The sequence below is a fragment of the Cygnus olor genome, chromosome 3 (assembly GCF_009769625.2).
Source record: "Cygnus olor isolate bCygOlo1 chromosome 3, bCygOlo1.pri.v2, whole genome shotgun sequence".
Lineage (NCBI taxonomy): Eukaryota > Metazoa > Chordata > Aves > Anseriformes > Anatidae > Cygnus > Cygnus olor.
Window position 1 is genome coordinate 7,579,447 of NC_049171.1, and position 26,534 is coordinate 7,605,980.

The 26,534-nt window shown below is 44.4% G+C and overlaps 4 protein-coding genes across 16 annotated transcripts in view; 3 read left to right on the forward strand and 1 right to left on the reverse strand.

The window, feature by feature from the left end:
* Positions 1–2,418, forward strand: part of ITSN2 (intersectin 2) — an 80,978-nt gene extending 78,560 nt beyond the window's left edge. For all 9 annotated transcript variants that reach the window (XM_040554352.1, XM_040554341.1, XM_040554349.1 and 6 more), the window contains one exon: positions 959–2,418. In XM_040554352.1, coding sequence (XP_040410286.1) covers positions 959–1,116 — 158 coding nt within the window. In that variant the 3' untranslated portion in view covers positions 1,117–2,418. The remainder of the gene's footprint in view (positions 1–958) is intronic.
* A 725-nt stretch (positions 2,419–3,143) lies between these two features.
* FAM228B (family with sequence similarity 228 member B) lies at positions 3,144–13,180 on the reverse strand. Of its 3 annotated transcripts, XM_040554356.1 has the most exons (9): positions 13,044–13,180; positions 10,360–10,464; positions 9,384–9,503; positions 8,104–8,178; positions 7,310–7,507; positions 5,168–5,245; positions 4,691–4,778; positions 4,456–4,600; positions 3,144–3,319 (listed from the first exon to the last, which is right to left on the reverse strand). In XM_040554356.1, exons 1-9 carry the CDS (start codon positions 13,050–13,052, stop codon positions 3,280–3,282), a joined length of 858 nt encoding a protein of 285 aa, XP_040410290.1. In that variant the 5' UTR covers positions 13,053–13,180; the 3' UTR covers positions 3,144–3,279. The 3 variants fall into 3 exon arrangements, with proteins under 3 accessions (XP_040410290.1, XP_040410292.1, XP_040410291.1); XM_040554358.1 differs by lacking the exon at positions 7,310–7,507; XM_040554357.1 differs by lacking the exon at positions 5,168–5,245.
* On the forward strand, positions 13,081–19,538 carry PFN4 (profilin family member 4). Of its 2 annotated transcripts, none has more exons than XM_040554359.1 (5): positions 13,081–13,219; positions 14,853–14,981; positions 15,931–16,068; positions 17,356–17,461; positions 19,056–19,538. In XM_040554359.1, exons 2-5 carry the CDS (start codon positions 14,865–14,867, stop codon positions 19,082–19,084), a joined length of 390 nt encoding a protein of 129 aa, XP_040410293.1. In that variant the 5' UTR covers positions 13,081–13,219; positions 14,853–14,864; the 3' UTR covers positions 19,085–19,538. The 2 variants fall into 2 exon arrangements, with proteins under 2 accessions (XP_040410293.1, XP_040410294.1); XM_040554360.1 differs by lacking the exon at positions 13,081–13,219 and adding an exon at positions 13,300–13,525.
* An 833-nt stretch (positions 19,539–20,371) lies between these two features.
* On the forward strand, positions 20,372–26,204 carry TP53I3 (tumor protein p53 inducible protein 3). Of its 2 annotated transcripts, none has more exons than XM_040554353.1 (6): positions 20,372–20,698; positions 21,480–21,741; positions 22,159–22,426; positions 23,657–23,869; positions 24,850–25,046; positions 25,802–26,204. In XM_040554353.1, the coding sequence occupies exons 2-6, from the start codon at positions 21,604–21,606 to the stop codon at positions 25,988–25,990; spliced, it is 1,005 nt and encodes a 334-aa protein (XP_040410287.1). In that variant the 5' UTR covers positions 20,372–20,698; positions 21,480–21,603; the 3' UTR covers positions 25,991–26,204. The 2 variants fall into 2 exon arrangements, with proteins under 2 accessions (XP_040410287.1, XP_040410288.1); XM_040554354.1 differs by having other exon boundaries at positions 20,386–20,841.
* Positions 26,205–26,534: the final 330 nt, after the last annotated feature.

Here is a 26,534-nt window from a genome sequence, read left to right on the forward strand (position 1 = left end):
GAAGTGCTTCTTCAGGGCTCTGACACAGGGTTAATTACTGCTGATTTGCAAGGTACTGCCTTGAGCCGAGCTGATGTATAGCTTCGTCTTTTCTACTGCGAGGTAACGTGACTTTGCCCTCTGCAAACACACTTTCTGTGGCACAGCTGACGTGTGGCTGCTGGTAGGCTTCTTCTCCCAGCTGGAGAGCTGAGTTGCTGTTAAACACACCTTGCAGCACACGTTCTCTCATGATTATTTATGAAACGGCCAGGAAAGAGGGCGTATCATTTCTGAATCGGACTGTATGCCCACTAGTGGCATTATTTGTTCAAGGTTGCTGTTCTTGTAAAAAGAATGACATACAAGCCTAATTACCAGTTGGCTGAACCCAAATATTTCATTTTTTGTGGTCCGTGTAGCACTGCAGCTGACTTGTAAATCGGTTCCATCACTTAATGCTGACATGGAAAACATTGGAAGTTGCGTTACTGAAAAGGATCTGTATTTTTAAAGCCCTTGGATCAAACTGTGACATAAAGGCATATTTTCCATTCTAATACCACAGCACTTTTGTCTTCTAAAAAACCCTTTTTTGTCACTGCTGGCTGATATACACAGAGCTGGGGGCCACTCAGACAGGAAGCTTGGGAGCAGTGCTCTAGGACTGAATACCTTTGGCTATAAACTTGCTCTTTCTGTCGAGATTGTCACTTGTCATAAATTTTAATTGTTGCAGACAGAAAAATTCAAGTCATTAATGATAGTAGTACAAGGTGACTAACCAAAGCTACAGTGTGAAGTCACAGCCTGAGTTGTACTGAATTTGCATGTGACATGGAGAAGCTGGAGAAACTGTCCGTCAGATCGCACTGACGCATTGTGCTGGTCTCCATCCCTGCTGGTTAACCTCACGCTTTCAAATATTCTAAGCTTTGTGTCTTTGCTTCGTAACATCTTTTACTTGTTTGCCCAACAGATTTTTTGGGTCGCACTGAAGTCCCAGTAGCAAAAATCCGAACGGAACAAGAGAGCAAAGGCCCCACGACTAAACACTTACTGCTGCATGAAGTCCCAACCGGCGAAGTCTGGGTCCGTTTTGACCTGCAGCTTTTTGAGCAGAAAACACTCCTCTAAGAACACTTTTTTAATTTATGAAGGACAAATGAAGCTGACAAATTGAACTTTTTCTTTTTTTCCCAAAAGATTCTTTGCCGTAAGCTGGTTATTAAGCAAGAATTCCTGCTGCTTCCATGTTCCCTCTCAGTTACTGTTTCCCTTGCTGCATTCAAAGTTGTCGTCAATCTATGCAAACACAGATGTTACTGTATGTACAGTACTATAGCTCAGTGCCTTTTTATTATGTTGGAATATGTTGTTTTTGGATGCCAATGTTTCCTTTTTCAGGGCCATAAAAAGTATTAAGTAGAAATGTGGCATCGAAATGTGTGTATATTTTACCACTTGGTCTAACGTATAGACTGAGGAATGGTTTAGTTTAGCACTAGAATCATTCCGTTTAAAACCTGAAAAGTGATATCCACTGGAATCTTCCTGCCTCAGGACGATAGTTTTAAGGACTAAATGCTGAAGAAGCCTTAGCACTGGAGAGGTCTCCAATATATTGTATATTCTTTAAGAATCAAGTGTAGTTCTTTACTTGACTTAGTTCTGCACTGAAATCAGTAACTGCAACTTGATTTTTCTTTCTGCTTCTGTTTGGTTAATCATTCTCTGCTGAGACAATGTGGTTGTAAAGAGTAACTAGAAAAAATATTTTAAATACTGTGACCCACAATGATGTGGAAAAATACTCCTCCGGCTTTTGGTTTTCCTAAATGTAAGTTATTTGTGTACATTTCCTTGGTTTTGCAGACCTCCATGTGAATCTTGAAGCTTTGACATTGCCAACATGTATATATAGAGAGTAAAATATAAGTTTATTAATGTAATTTGTCTACAGATGTTTATTGATGCATAGTGATTTTTAAAAAGTATATTTTATTGTACAAGGGAATGTGAAATAATGAGAAAAACTTCTAGGATTAAATTCAAGAAAAGTTTATTAAAAGTTTAAAAGGTTTGGTTGGGGGAACTGTTAGCCCAATGTGAGTCTGTTTAATGAGACAGCTTGAAAGCAAAAACTTTGTCTTGGCACCAAAACCAGGGCTGATTGGAAAAAAAGTTTGTAAAGGACTTGATACTTTGTAACGATTTTACTGCCTCCTTTAACTGCTTTGTTGAAAAAGCACAGCATGCAGTTCTGGATAGCGCATGCCCTTGTTTTCCATGGGTGCTGCAATACCTTCCGATGTCGACAGATACACACTTGACTGCCATCTGTGTACCCTCCTGTTACAGGGCTGAGTAAACCTCTGTTACTTTTAACAGTTTTCTGTGGTTCAGTATTTCTAATCCTAAATAAAACTAAATCTTGGCAACCCTTGACGGACTGTGTGTGTACAGTGGGAGACTGGAGCTGCTTCTGTACTCAGGCTTTGACACCAGAGCTCCTGTGCAGCCACAGCAGCAGGGAGACAAGGACCACAGCGGACACCACGCTACGCTGTAGGGCCCGTAGCAGCGTAGTGCCTTTGGGGCACTGGCAGCACCCTGTTGCTCAGTGCTGGCTAACATTTTGTGCAAGGACACTTACTGTCTCCTCTAATTATTTCCTGCCTTCTCCAAACAACATGTGTGTACGTTAGAGCCTGACTTCATGCTTGTGTGCTACAGTAGTACCTTAACACTGTTTCACAAACAACATTTTGCAAGGCATTCACTGTGAGAGTTAAGATTTGCACAAACAAACCATTATTTCCTTATTGGTGCTTTCTAAGCAGCTCTGTTGTACACTTGTGCGAACCGTGCACATCGGCAGGAGCACCTCCTTCTCGTTCACAGGGAGCTTGTTCTTACCACCCCAGGAGACCTCTTTCACCTCCGTGCAAAACTGCAACAGCTGAAGCTAAGCGCAAGCTTTGCCATTCCCTGTGCCCATGCTGACATTCCCATTTCTGGTAAGATGAAATACGTCTGACTCGGGAGCTGTAGCTATAGCCAGACCTGGGGATAACAGCAAGGGCTGGAACTGGAAATGATGGGAGCAGCGTCTCCTACCTTTCTTTGGCTGCTGGTAGCAGTAGTTCAGAAGCAGATGTTTAAGACAATGAGTTTATTGCAGGTTTTTGGGAGACCTGGCCTGTTACCACTTCCTTTGGCAGATCTAACACGCATTTTCCACATAGTACCTTCTGATGGCCCTGCTTGCTGCGGCAGTCAGCTGGAGGACCGGTGCCATCAGCTCTTGCTGTCTTTGTGGTGCTCCATGACTCGCTGCCTGTAAACAGAAACACAAACCATTGTCAGCCTGCTCAGGGCCAAGGCTGCAGAGCTCCGCACAGCTTCCTGCACTAGCTCTCTCCCACACTGAGTCACTCCAGGAAATGTTTGTCTTTGTGATCGGTTTTCCTTCTGGAACTTGCCGTTAGCCCATAATTGCTCCAAGCATTACACTGGAGAAGGCCTTGGGAATAAAACTTCAGGGCAGGGGCGGAGAGGAGAGTGCAGGCCTGGCTCTAGGAGGGCATCCGGTCCCCAATGAGCTCGGCTCTTGTCACCGGGGAGCAAACTTCCTTTAAGTGTTGCACTGCAATGGCAGAGCCAGAGGGCTTTCATAGAGGGGTGAATCAGAGCACCGGGACATGGGGAAAAAAAAAAAGTCAGCAACTAAAATTAGAAAAAAATCACTCTTCCCTGATCCTAAACATTTCTCAGTGCAGGCCAGCTGGGCCTTTCTGCTGTTTGCAGCTTAGGTAGCAGGGCAGCATTTCACTTTGCTTCCCCAGCTCAGAGAGCTGCAAAAGCTGAGACCTGCTGCAACCCCATTTTCTAAACAGCCTTCAGCTGTAGCTAGAATACCCCAGGGAAGCCAGGTGACGAGTGCTCCAGCACAAGCACATACCCAGGGACTGTTTGGCAATTCATTTTGTCTTGTATCACATCCCCAAAGCATAAGTGAGCTCTACTGTATTTTGAGCCCAGAGGTCCCTTCCAACCTCAGCCACTCTGTGACAGAAGTATGACCCCACTCTGCTCCCAAAATCTAGAAAGTAATAGTTAAAAACAAATAAAAACCTCTAGAGAGCATTAAATCCTTTCAGATCTTCCAGTGAAGCATCCAGAATGTGTTCCATGGCTTGAACCATGGCTCCAGGCTGCATACAGAAAACACAAGGAATCCTCCCCAAAAGCCACTTTATTTCAAGGCTTAGCTCTACGTTAATCGGTGCTCTACGTTAATATGCCCTGCTCTCCACTCCATGCCTGAGGGCTTTCCCTCCACCAACGCTCCTTTCTCATGAGAAATACAGAATAAAGCAGAATTCACCATAAAATTTCAGTTTTAGCCAAACAGGAGAGACCTTATCCGCTGTAACTGTCGTGCTGCCTCTCGATACACCCATTAACTCTCACCTCTTGGTCCGGTGGGCCTCGCTTGCAATGTAGGCTGGCGGGATCTTCAGCCACGCCACGGCATCCATGCGCTGCCGGCTCAGAGGAAGCAGCGGCAGTTCTGCCCTGCTGAGCTTGTTCAGCTCTCTGGCGGAGCACAGCCTTCCTGAAGGACAGAAATGCTTCGTGTGAGCACCTGCTGCCACAAGGAAGGCACCACGAACTGCTCCCGAGGGACACTGATCATTTAAAGTACCTGTCTCGCACTGCTTGACAATGCCTGTCTCAACGAACTTTTGCTGAACGGCTTTTAACAGAGGGTCCTGCAAGGCTGGTATTGAAACCTGTGAGGGAGGCAAGGATTTCAAGGATTTTGTCTCAAAGTCAGACAAATGTGAGCTTCAAGGCTAGCAGGGAGGAGCGTCAACCTCATTTTTGATGGATAAGTAGTGTGGATTCACACCATGTTCCCAGTGAAAATCATTTTCAAGCACTCTTGAATTTAAATACAGTGGGAGCTGGTACCATAAAATTTATGTTTTGGCAAATACTTTACTAGGTAGCCAAATAGGAGAGACCTTATCCACTGTAACCGTTGTGCTGCCTCTTGAAAAACACATTTGTTCAACCAGCCTCAGAGCAGCAAGTCAGAAACAGGCTGCCTCCTCTCTAACCATTAACTTCCTGCAGTCACAGGGTGCACCTAAACCCAGGGCGTAACCAAGCACGGCACCTTCCAGCACTCCGTACTCCTCTGCAGGAGGAACGGGTCATACTCCGACGGGTCGTAAGTTTCCAAAGCCACATAGCCCTGCAGGAGAAGTGGGTAGAGGGTCAGGTCTCAGAAGCTTTTGGGAATAACACAGAGCATAGCACGAACGCAGCACGCTGGAGGCGGTAAAAAAAAAATAAAATGGGTTTCCTAATTTTCACACACTGCACCTCAGAAGGAAGGTGACTGAAGCATAGCAGGAAAATACCTACATCCATGTTAATTTATCATAGGCATAAATATATTACAAGTGCTTGCATGAAGCATCAATAATTACAGTCTAAAGTGATAATTGCTACTAGGGCAGTCTACGTAATGTAAATTCTGTTCCAGGAGAAAGGTTTTGATAAGAGAAGGAAACAGATCTTAACAAGAAAAAAAAAAAAAAAAAAGTGACCGAGCCCCCACCAGCCTCATTTTTCCTTCAGATGAACATTTCCAGCTTTCCTGTGGACACAGTTTGCCAGGGGCTGGAGCAAGGAGGGAGCATCCAGCCATGGCCCTCGAGGTATAGGCCTTGCATAGTTCTTTCTGGAGGCTGGCGGATGTGATTTCAGTTTCAGAGTTGGAAACGCCACACTCTGAACAGTTCGGAAGTGCTGCAGCACACATTCAGACCCCAAAAATGGGACCTACAGTGAGTTGAGGAGATGGCTTTGTCAATGAGGCCTGCGTGAACAAGGCCCCAAGAGCCTGTGCTGCTCCCAGACCCTCAGCAAGCACCTGGGCAGCGCCACAGGGTTTGAGCTCCCTGGAGCCTGGCAGTTCCCCAGGGAGCACACAGCTGCAACTCTCACCTTCTTCTTTTTGTTTCTGCTCCTGTAAAACTTCAAGCAGTTTCGGGCAGCCAGCTGCTGCTTCTGAAGTGAGGAGGTGTTAGGGATGGCACCCGCTGGCAGCCCAGCACAGCTGAACAGACTGCCATCAGCTGACCGTGACCCCGAAGAAAAGCTATGACCAACCAGACATGGCCCTGGGGTAAGGAGGAGGTGAGACTGGGAGTCAAAAAGAGGCAGATTTAAAGCCAAAAAAGAATCTGAGCGAGTCATTGGAACAAAGGAGAGGCAAGGAGGGGAAGAAAGCCAAGAGGCATGAAAAAGGAGGCAGAAAAGTGAGCAGAGAGAAAGACTGAGATGGAAGAACCTGGAAGGACAGCGGAGGGAAAAGAGTGTTAGAGGGCAAAAGGAGAATGGAGGAAAGGGTGGGAAGGCAGCTTTGGAAAGCAAGGGGCGGTGGAGAACTTGGAGGAATCATCAGAAGGAACAAGGAGAGAGAGACTGCGCTGGGGAGTCTGAGAGAAGAAAGAGAGGCAAAATGGCGGGAGACTTGGGGGAGGGAGTAAAAGGAGAAAGAGGGGACAGAGAGAGAGAAGAGACTGGAGGTTTATCACCAGTGCTGTGCTCGTTTGGGGAGACGAGCACGTCCCAGTACACCAGCCATGGCTTTTGGAGGGCACCCTGACCAGGCACAGGAGCTTTGGCTGACGCAGACCAAGATACAGACAGTGCACACCCAACGTGTCCTCAACGCCAGGACCTCGGGAGCAGGACTGATTCAGCCCTTGGTCATTAAGTGCAGTTTAAATGCATGGGGCTTTCACATCAGACTTTGGAAAAATATACCATCTGCTGTCATTAAAATACCACGGCTCCCCCAGGGTTTTCATTTCTGGACTATAAGAGCTTGTTTACAGCCACATAAATCTGCTGTGCAGCGGTTTCCATTGACAACAAAAGCATGCCCTATATATAAACCCGTTCTATCCCTGGGAGATGATCTAACTGCTCTTACTGCTCTAGGCGTGCAATCCCGAGATGCAGACAGTTGAGCCACGGAATCTGGTAAACAGGGATGTGAAATTCAGAGCGAAATCGACAAGTATTTCATACAGTCGTTGCGATTTTTGTGAGTACTGCGCACAGAGTGTGACAGCACCCATGTGCTGGGTCTGTTCACCTGCATGCACGTGGAAGGAAATTGCTGGTGTCTGCTCCCAGCTTTTTTTCTTTTATAAAGCTTGACCGGTAGCACCCAAAGGCACAAACATGTTTCACAGCCCTCTACAAGCAACTGCCTCCATGACAGAAATTTACTTCTCGATACCTTCTTTTTACAGTAGTTTAAATAGAGGGAGAGCTGTTCTTCCTTCCGTTTCTCTATTTCGTCACTCGACTGGCTGTCCATCTTGTCCTCAATTTTCTGCAGCAGCGGCTCTGAAACATCCTCAAGCCATTTCTTGTAGAGGATCTCCTTCTTTCTCAGATTTAAGAAATCATTGTGCCTCAAATACCTGTCCACCTCCTAAGTGAAAGATGGAAAATAAAACCCATGCAGTGTGTTGGCCCAACACGTTAATGAGTCCGTGGGTGCAGCTGCACAGCGCGGCTAACCCAACCTCACTGGGCACTGCTGCCCTGCTCTCCGTCCTCCTTTCTGCTCCTCCCTCTCTCCTCTTCCCACCAAGCTCTTCTTTGCCTTTTTTTCCTTTTTTTTAAGCCGTAGTGCAACATTGAAAACTACTCACTTTCCCCCCCAAGGTTAGTGAGCTGAAACCTGTTCAGAGTGGAGGGCTGATAAGCACCACACAGTGCAAGAGAGGCAGCGGGAGAAGGAGCTTCTCCTCCAGCAGGGGCAATCTGCTAGATCAGGTCAGCCCTCCTGGCCTTTACTCACAGGTCCACCCCTGAAACAAAAGCTGAAGAGAGAGGATTCTCAAACTCATATTTTGGGTGTTACCACTTCAGTCCCATCCTGAGGAGGTCAGAAGCCTGTGCTTCTATATTTAACTTTCCGAGAATACAGACAATTGACATTTTATTGCAGTTCATTGATGAAGAGAAAATTTTTGACATGCAGGAAAGCACACAGCTAATGAGAAAAGAGAGATCACTTCTTACCCTCACAAAATAATTTTCTCTGTCCAAGACGGCCTGAGCAGAAGCGATGATGCCTCGACTTTCATCAGGGGCTGCCTGACAAAACACCAACAAAACATATGAAGTAAAAGCAGGAGTCAGAACTACCTTTGAATTCAAAATAATTACTTGTGCTGTGATGAAAGGTATATTACACCAAGGCAGGCAGCAGAAACACAGCCAGTGAGCCTTGCTCTGAGGAGTTGGGTTCAATGTGGCAGCAGCAACGTTTTGGAAGAGCGGGAGTGCAGGTGTTCAGTGGGAGCAGACCACATGTTCCTTGGCATGACTGCACTGCCACTGGCTCCTTGCCCCTGGCTCAGGCGTACCCCATGAAGGCAGCAAGTGGCACCTCTCCCCACAGAGGAAAACAGGTGGAAGAGGAAAGATAACAAGAAAAACGCTTCCAAAGCAGGAAACTGTCTTGTTCCTGCCTTGCTCATGAATTTATCTGCATCTTAAGTCTCAGTGACTTTTGGGACATCAGCCAAGCTCTCCCTCTAGCATCATCCCCATCTTACTCTTTCTGAAGATGAGTGTTAGGGTACTAAAACACATTTTGAGAACAACAGCCCTTGAAATGCTCTGCTGTTGTAACCTGATTTTTAAATAGGTAATTTATTGCACCATCCAGCTTATTAATTGCAACTCCAGCACCTAGTAAAGGAGCACAGGCAATACAGACCAAATTCATCTATCATTTGCGGACGCAGTCCTTGAAGCAAGGCAGGGAGGACAAGGCAGGAACTGGCAAGGAGCATCAAAAAAGGAGAAATCTGAATTTCAGGTGTGTATTAAGGCCCTTTCATCCTAATATATGCAAAAAGTTGCATGTTATGATACATCTGACATATCTGCATCACTTAATCACAGGAGCTTTCTAAAACCAAGAGCTTCACAGCAGCAGGCAGGCCCAGACATCTCCCCGTGAGAAGAACACCAGCAGAACGCGCTCAGAGCACGCACTGTGAGCAGGTGGGAACTTTGCCTTCAGGGTGACACAGCTCCGAAGCACCTGCACAGAGCTAGTCACAAGCTTGGTTAGGTTTTACGTGGAGACTTCCAGCACGCTGAATCACATGGAACTCAATAAAGCTACCTCACAGGGATGCAAGGGCTCAATAAAACGCCCTGGATTAATATTTTCAGAGTTCTTTGTTCTGCTTCCCAATGACAGAGAGATCTCAGACTTACAGAACCTTGCAAACAACCCTTCTCCATTCCTCCCTTCATACTTTCTGTTCTTATTCCTCCACTCATACCTTCACATGACTGAAGTCCTTCTGTGTCAGCCAATATTTGGTGGCATTCTTCTTCCCAAAGAGTCTGCTGCAGTCAAAAGTGTTTGCTGGGTTGCTCCTTGCTGGTGCTGAGGGGAACCTCTGGATAAAGGTAAAAGAAGGGAAAGGGCTGCATAAAAAGTCAGCCTGCTTTACAGAGATCAGGTTCTTACCTAGGTTCCACAATCAAGCTACAAACTGGAATGTAACCAGAAGAAGTTCACCTAAGCTCTTCAGACCACGCTGCCCCACAAACAGCATTATTCCTCTGCAGGAACTACAGCAAAGCATCCTGCAGCCATTCGCAGGAAGCTTCAGGACAGGGGAAGAACATTTCACACATGTGAAACAGAAGCAATGGAGATTGGGATATCCTGATTTAGAGCAACGATTTGAATGGTTTGGGCACTCTTCTTCAAATAAATATATCTATAGGTTCAATTCTGCAGTCAATTTACGCAGCTCTTGTAATATCTGACTGCTGTTTACTGAGTCAGCAGCCCAGTCACATGTACCTAAGACAGGCTGCAACAGCATTTCTGAATTTAGTGCTGCTGACCGGCACTAAATTTGGGGATTTCTCTGGAAGATTCACACAGGACTTGGATGCTAGATAGCCTTAACTTCCAACAAAGTGTCTAAAAGGACAGAGCACATGCATCTTCCTGTGAGACACGTTTCTGAGCATGCCAAGGAGGAAGAGACAACAGCACAGGAATGTTCCTGCTAAGTGGGACTCTACTGGATTCAGGCAGATGCCAGTGCCAGCCCCGGCAAGCAGAAGGACAGGCGAGGTGGCAGGCTAGAACTTCAGTGGGTATCAGGTGCTGTTTCCAAGACAGGAACTCAATTACACCCAAATGTCCTGCGTTCTCAATTGCAGGTCCTCGTTTCATGTGTCCTGAACTTTGGTTCTTCACAGCCGAATTTACAGCTGAAGGAACGCTCAGTGACTCACCTGCCACAGCTTCTGCTGCTCATGTTCTGTTGCGGGTCTGGGGCACTTCGGTCTTCGCTGCCAGGGAGTCTCCGGGCTACTCACAGCACACGTTGTTGGATGAGTCTGGGAGAAGCATGAAAACATTCAGAAACGCCTAAAACTACCCCATAAACATGAAGAAGCTGATTTCCTTAGAATTCCAGACAAACAATGTTACAAATCTCGAAAGGAATTCTACCTGCTGCCAGCCCATACCAACAGTGTTTTTGTATCACAGTAAGTTAAGTGGAGGGAGACGAAGTATCAAGTTTATGGTCAGATACTCCCTCTGATAGTAACTGTCTCTTCTCATCTCCATGGTAAATGGACAGTAAATTTTGTTTCAAGGAACAAAGTGATTCGCAAATTACTCCAGAATGCCTGCCAGCTTTGAAAACAGTTCGGTCATCAAATTCCACCTCCTTTTACTTCTTTCCTTCGTGCTTTTTTCAATTTTGTAAAAGTGATTTTCAATAACCGCGACATTCCATCGCAGGGATAGCTGTATTTTAGTGGTTTTTAAAGTTCTAACAGATGAAGCTTACACTAAAGTACTAACTGATACCAAGCCAGGAAATTCCATCTCCTCTATTATATGTGTACCAGTACATTTGGATTGATTTATAACAGGGAGACAGTAGAAATGCGGAGATAAAATGGCCTTTACAGGAATTTCTTTTTAAAATTCTACTTATTTCAGATTCACTGGAGAGACCGTGCTTCCAGGAAATGATGTATTTACAGAATTATTTAGGCAAAAAGTGGCCCAAAATAAAAGCTTGTTCTATTATGATCAGACCTGGGAACATCTCTGACTAATTAAAATGACTGCTGGATACACCTGCATCGCAGTATGCTGTCAGCAGGATTAAAAACCATTTTTTAAAGGTTTCTCTTGCTTCGTGAGTTCTGTTCAGCAGTGCAGAATGTTCTCCCATCTGCTCAAATCCGCACATAGGCTCTGCCTAAACACAAGTTTTTGCAGAAACTTTTGGAAGATAGATTAATCACTTCTGTGAGAAAAGGTAAGTATCCTTACACACATGCCTCAGTCCTCTCAAAAGCCCCTGTTCTGACAAAAGCCTTTAAGAGAAGCTGCCCTGCAGGCTCGGAGTCATAGAACCACAGAATCTTCTAGGTTGGAAATGACCTTCAAGATCATCAAGTCCAACCATACTTAACTTATAAAATAATATTACTTATACTTCACCTTACTATCTAACATGTAATTACCATGTCTAACAGGAATAAAAAGTAAAGCAAGATTACTTTTGTTGCTTGTGTGTACAGGTAAAATCCTTACAGACAGAAGAAGAATTAGTAAATTTGCTAAATAAAAATCCACATGCTCGTGCATTTTTTTTCCTCATAACAGAAATGTTGTTTAAATTAAAGAAACTTACATATCAGAACATACTGGTGTGAGGATTCTGCTATATTTAATACATAGAGAAATTTTTCGAAAGGGTTTCCTTCAAAATCTTCTGTTGTCCATAAGGCCTCCAGCAACCTTAATAAAGATATACCACTGGAATTTTTAGTTAATTCTAAAGTGATGTAACCAGCATGCTAGTACTTCTTGTTTTTTTAAGACCAAGTCATGCTGTTGAGCTGTGAGGTACAAAAAGGAAGGGAATGCTCATCTCCCAGGGAAAGAACTGTCCCACTTCCCAAATCTATATGCAAATAATGGGGGGAAAAAAAGTACTTAGTACTCGGAGCAAAATCATCTTGTTACACATCCAACATCCACAAAATGCTCAGCTGCTATTTCTTAAGATATCTTTTACACCTATCCTCGTCCCCATCTCCTCGCACACAGGGTTGTCACCCCTTGCGAGCACAGCTGGGCACCTCTCTTGGTGGCTCTGTCCCCCCTTTTTCCTTCAGGTGCCTGGAGGAGGAGAGCAGGAGGGGAACACCAGCCTCTGGGAAAACAGGGCGCAAACCTACAAACAGGACCTGGTAGACTGTGAACGAGATTTAGTGAATCTGGCATTTTGACATGATTTGAAACCTTGCCAGTTTCAGGCAGACAACTCAGACTGCTGGTTTGTGACAGAAGGAAAAGCATTAAAACAGACACTGCACAGGCATCTGGAGGGCCCACAAGCACCTCCACCACCTGGTCCCTCCACTGGCTGGGGACATCAGTGACTGAGAATTCTGGGATCCCCTCAGGGCCACAAGGGCAGAACTGCATCCCAGCACACCCCTGCCCCGCAGCCTCCTAAGCCCTGAGGCAAAACCCAAAGCCTGAGGCAAAGCCAGGTCAGGACAGTAGCACCCCGAACACCCCTCGTCGGGGCATCCCAGAGTGGAGGACCCCTCACCGGCCTCGAAGAGGTGACCCCCAACACTGGGATCCCCTCCCGGGCCCCAGGGAGGCTCGGGGCAGCCGCCAGAAGAGGCGAGGACGGCAGCCATTCCCGCGCCTCAGGGCAAAACCACAGCTCCCTCCCCAAAGGAAAATGGCGGCGCCCTTCGCACCTCAGAGCCGCATGACACACACACACACGCACACGCACACTCACACGCACACCCTTCCGAGTCCTTCCGCCTGAGAAAATAGTCCCTCCCCACTACCTCCCGCCTCTCGGAAGAGGTGGGACACCCCGCATGGGCAGCGGCCCGGCTCGCCCGGCCCCAAGGCAGGCACCCACCGGCGGCATTCCCCGCTGGAGCGAGGCGAGGCGGGGCCGAGGAGCGGCCGGATCCCTCCGCGCCCACCGCCCTCACAGCCCGTGGCAACGCCAACCCGGACCCCGCTGACACGGGGTAGCCGCCCTCAACCAATCAGAAAGGGAGCGCCCCGAAGGCTGAGCCAATCAGGAGCCGGGTAGGCTACTGTCGGGGAGCGGGGGGGAGCGGTTGCCATGGCAACACCTCAGCAGGGAAGGCGGGCGGGGGCCGCAGCCTCCTGTCAGCCAGGGCCCAAGGGGAGGCTCTTGGAGGGGTCCCCAGCCCCCCGAGCTGCATGCCCCTCATACTTTCTCGGTTTTAAAGTCAAATGCGTCCTCAGTGTTCAAAAATTATTAATTGCTGGGCCGATGTCCCTGTGGCAGGCCATTGGCTACGCTGATAAGCCTGACAGCTTTCCTTAGTTGTGATATTAATGTGATTTCCACCACCCTCACATTAAAAAGTAAATAAATCTAGATTAAGTAGCAATAAAACTGCCAAATTTAAACAGAGTTAATGTTTATTAAATTCAAAGATTTCATACATTTCATACAGCTGAGAGAGCTGGGGCTGTTCAGCCTGGAGAGGGGGAGGCTCGGGGGCATCTCGTCAATGTGTACAGGAGCTGCAAGGAACATGGAGCCAGGCTCTTTTCTGTGGTGCCCAGTGCCAGGACAGGAGGTTAAGACACAACCTGGAGCACAGGAGGCTCCCCTGACCACCAGGCAGCACCTCTGCGCTGGGCAGGTGCTGGAGCTGTGTCACAGGCTGCCCCGGGCTGTGGGGTCTCCTCCTTGGGGATCTTCACAAGGCATCTTCCCATTCTGTGATTCTGACCTCGTGAAACTAAAGGGAAAAGCTGGAACTGAAATATGATTCATGCCATGTCTGTACTCTAGTGCTATCAAAACACTAGTTTTCTACTGATTAATTATGATTCGAGCACAATGGCAGTAATAGAATTTTACTATTTTCTCAAGATTTAACCAGCATCTTGTGCAGCCTGGAGAAGAGAAGGGTCTGGGGAGACCCTGTATCAGCCCTCCAGTACCTAAAGGGGGCCTACAGGAAAACTGGGGAGTGACTCTTTGTCAGGGTGTGCAGTGATGAGACAAGGGAGAATGGCTTTAAACTAAAAAAAGAGGAGATTTAGATTAGTTATTAGGGGGAAATTCTTTACTCTGAGGGTGGTGAGGCACTGGAAGAGATTGCCCAGTGAAGCTGTGGGTGCCCCATCCCTGGCAGTACCCAAGGCCAGGCTGGATGGGATTTGGGCAGCCTGGGCTGGTAGGAGGTGTCCCTGCCCATGGCAGGGGGGGTGGAATTAGATGATCTTTAAGGTCCCTTCCAACCCAAACCATTTTATGATTCAATGATTCTAAGATTGTTGCTGCTTATGCAGACAGCCAGAGATATACCGTGAGATAAATGTAGGGTTTACTTCCAAGCAGCACCCTTGTGGAGCTGCACTGACCCGAAGGTCTAACAATAGCCATGCTAGTGCTGAGCATTTAAAAGAAAATGGTTTTTGTTTCAGGCCAAGCCTGGCCCAGAAACCAATACTTCACACCCCAATTTCTGCTCTGATCTGCTGGTTGTAGCAAGTTTTTTCTCATTCCTTAGTGTTCTGCTGTTCTCTGTTTTTTAGGATTTTTTAATTTTGTTATTTTTCTTATCTGAGGCTTAGCATTACTTCTGCTTAAATTCCTAAATTCTCCATGGAGAAAGATCTGGTTTCCAATACAGGAGGAGAGGAGAATGAACATTTATACATCTCTTTCTTTTCACAGAACAGATGGAAAATGAACCAACTTCAGGCTTTGTTGAATGACAGTCTTATCAGAACAAAGCACGTGGAAAATGCAGCTATTATCAACATAAATGAAAGAAAAGTCTGTGCATCAACCTTTGGCTTTTATGTAAGAGATGAAAGAGTGTCCTGGGAAGTGACAGCAGCGGTAGAAACTCCAGGAATCTAGAGCACAAAGTAGTGATCATGTCAGGGAGTTCTGCACTATACTAAAGGGACCAGCGGCTTCTTTCAGACTAAGAGCTTGAGTTAAATGGGTACAGCCTAGCTGCTGCTCTGAGAGCTACCTTCTGAAGTTGATTGCTAATTTCACATCTTTGATCTTTGGAAGAAAGATGCCATTTAACTGGCATTTTCAAGGGGTTGTTTTTAAGCACTTGCACTCAGTGATCCCCCCTGTCCTTGTAAAGCAGATGTTCTTAGGTCCATCTGCTGGCACTGAGACGTGCTGCTGTGGCACGGCCGTGTCCATACTATGACCTCTAAACAGAGAGGCTCTACCAAGTTGCTTCTGGGGAGCAGTCCTGACCCATTCTCATTCTCCAGACTGTGCCTGGGAATTGTTTGCAAAAGTGCTTGCTGGCCCAGGTCAAATATGTAGCTGGACTGTTATAACAATACCCAGAAGTACCCAGCTCCTTGACACTTATAGTTTTCTGGTATAGATGTAGTTTATCTGTTTTCACTGTCTATCAGATGATAAACAGAGCAGAATAACAGCACTTCTGCTTGTTTGTATTACATGATAAGGCTGAGTCCTACCCTGCATCGCCTTTTAACAGAGGGCTCCAGTCACCACTGGGTGTATTAATTCTCTAGGGAAGTGTTGGTGAATAGTGGGACTGCACAGATAGTAGCCATAGATTAAGCAGATTGTTTCAAATGGGATGTTGGAAATACAGTGGACTCTATATAAACTAGGCTCAGTTTTGATTTTTTGTCACTCAAAAACATCTTAATTTTAAGTGAACTATCAAAGAGAGTGGGAGGGTGGAGAGCTGTTCATCACTGCAAAGACGTACCCTTTCGGTCCGTAACACTGTGTTGTATGAACATAGGTGCCACCAGAGAATGCCATAAACCTGATCTACACTTTCTACAATAACTTAATGCAAGTTAGAAGGGAAGGACTCTACTTCAAGCAGAAGCACTATAAATGTGTCCGAGCAGATGAGTATTCCATCTATCTTAAAAATGTACGTTGACAAGAGCTATGGCAATCCTGAAAATTTTGGAAACATCCTTTTTCTTTCACTGCCTGGTTACATGAATACCTTAACACAAGCTGAAAGCCTTCACATGCTTCTTTCCTTCTGTCTCTTAATATCACCTTCCCAGCAGTGGAATTAAATGGCTAACACCATTCACTTCAAGCTAATCAAATTATTATCTGTTCTTCATCAAACAAGAAGGTTTTATCCATGCTTTTCCTGGCACAGCCATATGCCTTTAGAGCAAGCAAGGCATTAAGCTGTATCAATATGAGCTCTCTCTTTTCAGCCGTGGGCAAATGGAGTTGTAAAACTTGGGTGGGATGCTTGGAGGGCAGAAGTTTGGTGACACTGGTGGCCATATTTCAGTGGAGCATTTATACTCTGTCCCTCAATACTTGCATTAAAATTAGAAGTGTAGCCCCCAGTTTAATCTATAAACTATCTGCCTTCACTTTCAGTAAAATGTTCCTTCTTTAAACTGTTCTGGTATTTCCCTGGCGCTAAATGGTTCCTGCATGTGTGCATATATGTGAATATATACATCCCTGCATGTCCACCACACATCCCTAGCACCAGCTGCAGTGCCTGTTCGACAGAACTGTTAGATCAGCTCATTTCGTGGGATGCCAGCCTCAGTAATTCACCTCCGAAATACAGAAACTGAAGCTGCATGCTCAGGATGGCAGTATTTTGTTATTACTGCTAAATCGCGCAGTCTGAAGTAGATATATCCAGTGAGTGTTACTGGGGTCTTCTTAACTCTTCCCCTCCCCAGTAAAGCCATCCTTGAAATGAGCTGAGTAACCTGCAGAAAAGGCTGAGCTGCTTTTAAATTTGGACCCCAGTTCAGAAAACATGCAGTACTTCTCAGTGTCTTTTTCCAGTCATTATTACGAATCAGTGAGGTGGAGTTTGGGAGGTGGGGTTCATAAACACTTAGGTGATTTCATATAAATACCTATTTTACTTGCATTTATTACTGCTTTTGCATATGACTGAGCACTACGGTAAAACTTCTTCAAAATACTGTGCAGTAATACATCAGTCATTGGAAGTGAGAATAGGCAATACAATAAAAACATCTGAGTGACTTGTTTTAATAGTCAGCAGTCTTCAAAACACGCATGGACGTGTGTTGTCTGCATCATGGCTTAGGCTTTGAGAGAGCATTTGAGCAAAGAAAAGGTCTGTAATTAGCTCAAATTGTAAGGCAATATGTATGCACGTGTATATTTTCAGAACCTTGTGCCATTTTTCTGTATTATCTAGCCAGATGGAGGCCTGATAGCTGTGAAGACCAATGCTTTCATCCTGATTGCTACTTACGAAGTGGGCATGTATCCCAGCGTGTGCGTGGAAGCTGTGGAGAAACTCGGTAAGAGAAATGAATGCATCTATGTGCCTCCATGTCAGTGTTTCATTTACTGGCTCTGCTCTCGCACACAGTGTCAAAAGTTAATCTGACAAACTACCAAAATCTTGGGAACTGAATACAGGCTTGGGTTATTCCTGCATGGCTAAACCCTCTCCAGTCATCACATCCCACGTGTTCCAAAGCCTCCAGGGGTGTGAACAGGTTGCAGAATGCTCTTTTGCCTTGGCCTTTGTGGTACAAGTTTTCTGTTAGTTACACTTGAAGACAGTGGGACCTGACAGCCACATCTCATTGACCTCATACAACTAATCCTTACTCAGTGTCTCCTGCACACATCCTTTGGGCATTATCCTTGATATTCTGATTCACAGTCCACTTCTTCAAAGACAGTTTTGCTCTCTAAGGGTTTCAAACTTTCTTCCTCTGCCTAGTCACCTTTCCTACATGTGAATCTTGAGACATCATGAAGTTTTGTTTCCTCTCTCATGCTTTGTGCCACAGTTACAAAGTACCTCTTCTCTAACAAAAGTGCCCATTTCCTTCCCTCTTCTGCCGAAGTTTCCTTTGTGTGCCCTCTCAAGATTCTCTCTCTTGGGTTCAGTGTGTTAAAGACTTAGTGTTACCATCTCTTTGTTCCCCATTTGAGAATATTGCAAAACTTTGCAGACAAGCTGCGGAATCCCGATAGCATCTCAAACGTAGTTTTCTCTTTGGGTGGAGATGCTGGCAAGGATTAAACCAGGGAGATAAATAACAGCTACACATCTTATTGCTGTAGTATATGGCTGACTATATCAAGTATACAATCATTCTGTCACATCATCCAGATGGATAAAATGCATGAGAGCTGATAGCCCTGCTGATATAGCCTCAGCCTCAATAGCCCTGATTTTCAGTGTGGAGACAGAGGTATTTCTAAGGAATATTTTTTAGACCAACAAGCTCCATCTTAACCTTTGGATATGTTCATCTCATTTCACTGAATAGGAATGAAATTCTAGACCCATTTTTCTCCTAGCATTTGTTCCTCACTTAGGTGTCTACAAGTAAGTGGAAATAACTTGTGTTTTGACTAAGCTTTTTTAGTCTGGAATGAGCTATAAGACTGTCAGTAATAAATTCTTCATCAAACCTTTTTCAAAAGGTTTTTATAATTTGAAAGCTATGATCAAGAGCAGTTTTCCTGAGTAAAGTCTAAAGTCTAGTCAACATGTTTCCAGGGCCAGATTTCCAATGGTTTTGACAATGCATATATTTTGGAGTTCTTGCTGTTCTGGATGATTTCTCTCTGAAGAGAAAACAAAATGGCATTAGCTTTTCTTTGCATCTTAAGGAGATTTCTGCAAATGACTTAAGTTTAAAGTGGTCAGTGTTTATTCTGTAGAACAGGTAATACCTTATGAACATATGTACCAGTATTTTTAATGTGCAGCTATAAATGCTGATATCTGTTCTTCTGATTACACGCTGAGGTGGATCTGAGCTTGAAAAAAGTATCTCTATTACAGCAAATCTGTGTATGACTTTAATCATATTTTACTGATTGTATTTTATTTGCTTATTTTTTATTTTTTATTTCCTTGTGTTCTTATAGCAGACTACTTTAGAGACAAGGGTAGCTGAATCAGCAGAAACCTTGAACTTCATCAAGCTCAGAAGGAAAACAAGTATAGATGTTTGATGCGTTATCCAACTCCAGCAAGCACCTGCTGTTTTACCACACTCCAACTGCAGAGCGAAGGCTGTTTCCCCATTTTTTTTTTTTAACAACTCTTGAAGGTTCACTGCTCCCAAGAGGACTACCTTATGCATGTATCACCCAAGTTTTCAAACAGAATTGAGAGTGATGTCCTCAAGATTTGGCTTAGGATGCTTTCCTTAATCTTTTGAATGTTGTCTTTTAGCCTGTTTCTAGATAAGAAAATTATTCATCTCCCTGAGCAAAGTAACTTCGCTCAGAGCATTTCTCTCAGCTATGTAGCATCACAGACCCAAGGGACTAAGGAAATTGTTACATTAACAGATTTTCAGTTTGCCCTGCATGCCCTTGAATATTGGAAATAAAATACATTTTTCACATCAGTTTGCTCTGTCACTGACTGTTATAGAAAGTTATTTTAATCTGCAGTGGACTGCAAAGTTCTGTGAGGACTGGGGAGGAGGGACAACGTTCCTACCAGGCTATAATCAGACTGTGTATGCTGTAAGACATCAAATAATTCACACTTGGGTGAACCCCTTACTGTTCAGACAACAACTGAGCTATTTCACCAGCTGAAGACCAGGTTCAGGAAGACCAGGCCCCATGATCTTCTCATCTGCAGAAACAAATTAGCTACTAGCCCTTGGAGTCGTGTGAGAACACAATATTTTTTCCTAAATTTGTTTCTAAATTAATCTAGTTTCAAATAAAAATTTAAATGTCTGAGTCCCAAAATATCCAAATCAATAGGAAAAGAAATCCCCAGAAGAATCCCACAAATGGACAGCCAGATGAAAAATGATACCATTTTTAAATGCTTTGAAATGCCAGTTTTATTCCCTGACAACTCCGAAATACTCGAGAGCTGGCAGCTAGGATATGGAGAAAGGCATAACCTGATGGGAAATGGCAAAGCTCAGCCAAGAGGTGAGAGCGGGCAGCCGAAACAGCAGGTAGAAATGCCGCGGGCTGACAGACACGAGCCAGCAAACTTAGAATGCTGCGGTCTCAAAGGAAGGAGAGCAGACTAAAAGCCTCCTCAGATGGAGCATGAGGGCTGTCACAGCCCAATGTGCCCTTAATGCAACCTATGTTAATCCAGCCTCAGCTATCCAGAGTCCAGAAATCCAAGCAGAGGTTCAATGCTTTGCCCAGGAAGCTACAAACCCGCACCCTGCAGATGCGTGCTCTGCCAGCAGGAGGGTAAAAGCACCAGACCAAACCTCCCTGCGTGCTGGGGGGTGTGGGCGATCTCCACCTCGATGCCAAAGGGAAAAGCTGATTTCTGCCCCGACCTGTGGAATAAACCAGGTCCGTGGGGAGAAATAATTGGTGAAATATTTCAGGATTTCTGACTCTGCTCGCGTCTTTCCCTCCAAGGAAAACACAACCTCTTCCGATTCCACCCCGTGACTTGCTGGGGAATAGCAGGTTGCAGAGCCTGGAGAGGAGGAAGCGGGGCCAGACTCTGCTCCCAAGGACAGCCAGGGCTGCTGCCAGTGCAGAGGAGCAATTCCCTTCTTTACAGGAAAAAGGTGGGTCACAAACCGTGCTCAGGAACCACGGATCTCCTTAAAACTTGTTTCGGGCCTCTGCTGGCAGATCTGACAGCTTGAAGGTGTCGTGCTTGGAAACTCGGTTCTCAACCTGTGCATTTCTCTGTGCATTTGAAAGCAACGTAGGTATTCATATCGTCACTACACTTTTTTTTTTTTTGGTCTTTTGGTGGGTCTGCTTCTAGCAGCAAAGCATTCAGACAAATGCAGTTTAGTGGACTGATGGAAGAGGGACAAAAATGTTTTTAGTGTGTGATTTTTAATTGACTACTTTTGAACAGATTAAGAGGGGGGAAGACCTGTTACAGGGCGGTATCAGATGGATTTCCCACTAAATTTTTGTGCTAATACACACAAATGTTGTGGGACCGGATTGAGTTGTTTAGCTGAAAACAACAAATAGCCAGCCAGTCGAAGAATTAAATGCCTTAAAGTTGTATTTTATGCAGATAGTTGGTAGCAGTTGTTTATTCACCATACAGCAGCCATAGAGCACCACCCTGTGGGGATTTACGCTCCTGGGGGTTCAAGTTTATCATTCCACACCTCCAGCCTTACAACAAATGATTAAGTAAGCACTAAGGCCATCGTGCAAGTGATTTTACAGAGGTCAGTCACGCATTCCACTTCCTTGAAGAGGGCCTGGTTTGCCCTGCACACATCTTTGGGCAGCAGACCTATATGGTGTTCGTACACTGCAAAGTATAGGAACAGACTTTCCCATCATGATTCTCTCTTCTTCCTTTATGCTTCCACCCAGGGGAGATTGCTCCAGATTTGATTTTGCCAGGTGGAAAAGGGATTGACATCGCAGCCTTATCTCAACAGCTGCTGGTGGCAAAGCCGAGGAGGCCAGAAACTGTCTGAGGAGATTTTTAGGGAAAATGTTGGCAGCCCATTTTGATTGCCCAGGGGGCCCAGAAAATCTCTATGTGAAAGAAGTGATGAAACCACATCCAGGAGAAGGAGAAGTTCTTGTGAAGGTCTCTGCGAGCGCTCTGAATAGGGCTGATTTACTCCAGGTATGTGTATGTTAAGCAGGTTTATGTATCTGAAAACTACACCGACTTTTCAAGTCCCCCCATTTGAAGTCTTTACAAACCAGAAGAATTAAAAGAGATCGGGCCTGGTGAGCATTTGTATCTGAGACTTCAAAGCAAATCTTCATAGGGCTAAAAGAAGAGATGTCTCTTGATTCAGTAGGTAAAAGCTTTATTTATTTTTTTAAGAATAAAACATACTTAGTAATGAAACAAGAAGCATTGCCAAAGGATAGAAGATCCTTAAATTGCTGAAACATTTACGTAGTCCAAAATCATAAAATCAGGATGAAATAAAAAGACTATTAGGTAGGAGGCATGCAAATAAAATATTGCAGGTCATTACGCTCATTGATGTGTGGCTTTTCCTTCCCTACCCTCTCTTTTGTTCTGTTTTAGAGGAGAGGGAAGTATCCTCCCCCCAAAGGAGCAAGTGATATTTTAGGCTTAGAAGCAGCTGGAAGTGTGGCTGGGCTTGGACCTGGCTGCAAGGGCCAGTGGAAGATTGGCGATGCAGTGATGGCTCTGCTCTCCGGAGGTGGCCAGGCAGAATACGTTACGGTACCCGAAGGCTACCTGATGCCAGTTCCAAACGATATGACTTTTATTGAGGCTGCAGCCATTCCCGAAGCCTGGCTAACAGCCTTTCAGCTGCTGCATTTTGTAGGTGAGAGGTGCATTTGCAAATCTGTCCCATCAAAACAGCTCGTCTTCATTTCTGTTATTAAATCCTCTTTGTTGCCCCCATCTGAATGCTGTTTGCCTTTGAAAACCCTTTTCTCTGTCACTCATGTGGGCCTTTTACTTATCTGGCCAGACCCAAATTCTGAAATCTTGACCACAACATACTCTGCTGACTGCGTATATACAAGGAAGGATATGGAAAGATGGCCAGTTTTTTCTTTTCATCTGTGTTTCTCAGCTTGAATCGTGATTTCCAGTAAGCCTAAACTCTGAAATAACTTACATGTTCTGCAAACAACTGAATACAAATCCTACTTGTAAAGATTTGTCTTCACTGCAAGCATGACCATATCGTGAATTTTCCTCACTAATTGCATTGTGGAATTACAGTAGACAACATCTACTTGTACCTTGCTTCACAGAGATGTTAACTGTAGGTAACATTCCCTCTGAGCTGATTTAAGAAAGGCATAAGCTTACACTCCTCGTTTTTAAAATGTACTACAGAGGCACTACTAATAGCACTTTCCAGGGCTTTCCTCAGTTGAGAGATAACCTTCTTCTATCTTTTTCAGCAGTGGTACTTAAAAGCTATAATAAAGAACATGAGTTACAAAGAAGTATCTTCCCTCACTACCACAAATTCAGGATTGATTCGAGCTGTGTTGCTTCCAGTGGGTCTGTACTCAATTAGGATGATGTCTCCAGGACTACTAGGTGCCCCACTTCCAGTAGCAATCAGTAGGAAACAAACAAATGCATTAGGGCAAGGTGTAGATGGTAAGATGACAGGTAGAACTGGTCCTCAACAATACCCACCATTTGTGTAGCATTTTTCCACTGCTAAGTGCCTGGTATTAACTCAATGAATATTATTAACATTCTACTGGCAGCAGTGGATGGTCCCAGTATAAAAAGGCTGGCAGCTCTCACCCTGGCAGCTTTGTCATGGTTGCTCACCACTGGACACGACCCAGCTAACGTCATTCCACTGAAGTCAGTAGAATGGAGTCCTGTTTGTACATTGTGAGTTCTGCTCATTCTGGATTTGTTTATTTTATTAAGTATATGAAGATATAAACAGTACCCACTTGACAAAGGCATCTCTTTCAGCTTTCAATATTTTCATCTATTCAGTATTTTCCACCTTGATCATGTTTTACTCCACTTATAAAGCCAACAGGGCAATCATTTCCCTTATGTCCTTGTTCAGGTAAAATACAGAAGGGGGAGAGAGTGTTGATCCATGCCGGAGCTAGCGGCGTTGGTATGGCAGCCATTCAGCTGGCAAAACTGGCAAAAGCTATTCCCATCGTGACAGCAGGAACTCAGGAGAAACTCAAAGCGACAGCAAACGCTGGAGCAGCTGCAGGGTTCGACTACAAAAATGAAGATTTTAGTGAAAAGGTCTTGGAGTTCACCCAAGGTAAGAACCTCTGAGTGAAAGGCAGAGTTGAGGAAGAGAGTGTACCTCCTAAAGCATATGCACGTCACTCAATTTCAACTGGGACTTGCCACCATCTTTTCAAAGAGACCAATTTTGTAGAGAGGCATGATTCACTTCAAATTTTTCATGTTCCCTTTGGTGCTGAACAGGATGGGAATCCAGTGGTATTAAATCTGCTTTATTATGGATTGGGCCTAAAACAGATTTTGACAAGAGAATGCAGAAAATCTTATGCCTTCCTTTTCCCAAAAATAAGTTCCTGGCCAATTTCCATACTGAATTACTAAATCCTGCTCTATTTCAATTCTATGCAATGTTCTTCTCTTCCTGTCCTAAACTCACTTTTCAGTACTGTAGACTACATTTTATCTTGGAAGTGATCTATTTCAGCTGGACTTGCAAAAATCACCTCGCAGGTTAGAATAGCAATTCTGTAATCAGTGGTCAATTTAGCAAGGAGGAAAGATGTCACCTTAATGAAGGAATGGACAGTAAGGATCCTGTTATCCTGTTCAGCCCAAGAATGTAACTTTCCTTAGTTTAATTGGGCTCTGTTTTCTGCATGGGCATGGGCTTCACGTTTATTTGCGGCATAAAAATTGTGCCGATATTATTGTTGCCTCTACAAGGAAGTGTAGCACTTGTATTTGTGTCTGAATATGGGCAAAAAAACTCTTACAGTTCTCTTACAGTTAGAAAAAAATAGCTTTTATAAGCATTTGAGACAATTTGTGACAGGGTTTGTATCTGTTATCTATAATGATTCATTTTTAGTGCCTGATGCTAGGATTCTTTACAAATCATTGTGCCAATTCCTAATTTCAGCAGAAGGATTTAAATAAGAATTGCAAGATTGATTCTGTACCTACAGAGAATAAGGTTTTAGTTTCACCTGAAATTACCCTACCTTTAGTGCAGCTCAACTATAATTGCTGATTTTTTTTCTGTTTCTACTTGAGGTTCTGGAGTAGATATTATTTTAGATTGTGTTGGTGGCTCTTACTGGGAGAAGAACCTCAACTGTTTGAGTACTGATGGACGGTGGATTATTTATGGACTACTGAGCGGAGGTGATGTCCATGGAGATTTGCTTGCAAGGCTGCTTTCCAAAAGAGGGAGCATTCATACAAGTCTATTAAGATCACGAGACAAGGAGGCAAGTAATAATTATCAACAGTGTATATAGTTTGATCTTAAAATCTGTGGTAGTTCTGAGATCTTTCTTACGATATCAGCACTAAAACAGAATCTAATGCATTATTACCAAAAAAAAAGCGTGACCTTGAACTATCTCTACAAACTTTATAAAACATTGCAAAATTAAGTTCCATTTTCCCTTTTCTACTTGTCTGAGATGCTTCCCTTTTCTAACTACTGCCACAGAGGTATGATACCCAAGACTTTTTAATGTACTTCATGAGTACCATAATTTAAAGGTTTGTTCTAAGAAACAAAACTCAAGTGATCAGATGACTCAATCAAGTCTGGGGGAGGGGCAGAGAAAAACCTCCATTAAGTCACCTACAGACACACTTTTCAAAGTCAAGACCAAGTTTGATTCCACGTTATGTGGAAATTTCTCAGTTATTACAGTAAAAAACACCAACATAGAGCTCTAGGATAGACTTTGTCCATAATCCAATACATAATATTTTCAAGGACCTTACCAGTTTGAGTTTTAAATGGTTCTGCACTGAGCTTTGGCCACTTGTTTTGAAGGAGAAGCTCATTCCCTTAAAATACAGTTCATCTATAAGTTTTCACTAGCAGTTTATACCTTTCAGATGTTTACGTGTTTGTCTCACTATGAAATATCTGGGAATTGTATACATTTTGCATGCTGTGTTTAGAGATACTTCTGGGAATGAAGTGACTAGAAATAATCTTCAAAATACTTTTATTTTTCTTCAGTATAAGGAAAAGCTGGTGAAAGCCTTCACAGAAAATGTGCTGCCGTATTTTGCCCGAGGAGCCTCCCCTCGCCTCGAGCCATTTGTCGACAGCGTTTACCCTCTGCATGAGATCGCAGAGGCACACAGGGCAATGGAAGAAAACAAGAATATTGGCAAAATTGTCATTGAAATGCCTGTTTCAACTTAAAATTCAACTTAAAAAAAAAAAAGCGGCATTTTAAAAAAAGATGAAACTACTGCTGTAGTTACTTGATGGGTAGGAGCACTATGGATGTTGTAAAAGCAGAGATTCAGCAATGTCTGCTTCCCTATCTGGAATGATTTATTGTGGAATGACTCAAAAAAACGAGGTGCAAGGCAAGGCCTTACAGGACACATTTAATAAAAAGACTCACGTTGCTGTAAAAGGACTCTAATGTTTTATTGTGGAAGGACTCAAAAGAACGAGGCATAAAGCAAAGCCGTGCAGGACACATTTAATAAAAAGACTCATATTGCAGCTCCAGCGTTATGCCTTGAACCCGTGAGCAAAAGGCGAAAAAAAAACATTTATTGCTCTCCAGAGCTCCACAAGCCACAATGAGGCCGCTGACGACGAGCTGCGCTAAAATGGCCGCCCTCCCCTCAGTCGCCTGAGGGCGAGGTCCCGCGCTCCTCAACGCTCGGCTCCTAGCGCCGATGGCGTAGCGGTACGCTCCTTACGTTACGTCGCTCGCGTCGCATCGTTTACG

Coding starts and splice junctions, on each gene's coding strand:
- FAM228B (XM_040554356.1), bottom strand. Junction 5,246..7,309: donor TAAACTACTGTAAAAAGAAG/GTATCGAGAAGT, acceptor CTTCTCCTGCAG/GGCTATGTGGCTTTGGAAAC. Junction 4,601..4,690: donor TGTCAAGCAGTGCGAGACAG/GTACTTTAAATG, acceptor TCTGTCCTTCAG/GAAGGCTGTGCTCCGCCAGA.
- PFN4 (XM_040554359.1), top strand. CDS start 14,865: ATGAACCAACTTCAGGCTTTGTTGAATGACAGTCTTATCAGAACAAAG. Junction 14,982..15,930: donor CATCAACCTTTGGCTTTTAT/GTAAGAGATGAA, acceptor GTATGAACATAG/GTGCCACCAGAGAATGCCAT. Junction 17,462..19,055: donor GGAAGCTGTGGAGAAACTCG/GTAAGAGAAATG, acceptor GTGTTCTTATAG/CAGACTACTTTAGAGACAAG.
- TP53I3 (XM_040554353.1), top strand. CDS start 21,604: ATGTTGGCAGCCCATTTTGATTGCCCAGGGGGCCCAGAAAATCTCTAT. Junction 21,742..22,158: donor ATAGGGCTGATTTACTCCAG/GTATGTGTATGT, acceptor GTTCTGTTTTAG/AGGAGAGGGAAGTATCCTCC. Junction 25,047..25,801: donor TAAGATCACGAGACAAGGAG/GCAAGTAATAAT, acceptor ATTTTTCTTCAG/TATAAGGAAAAGCTGGTGAA.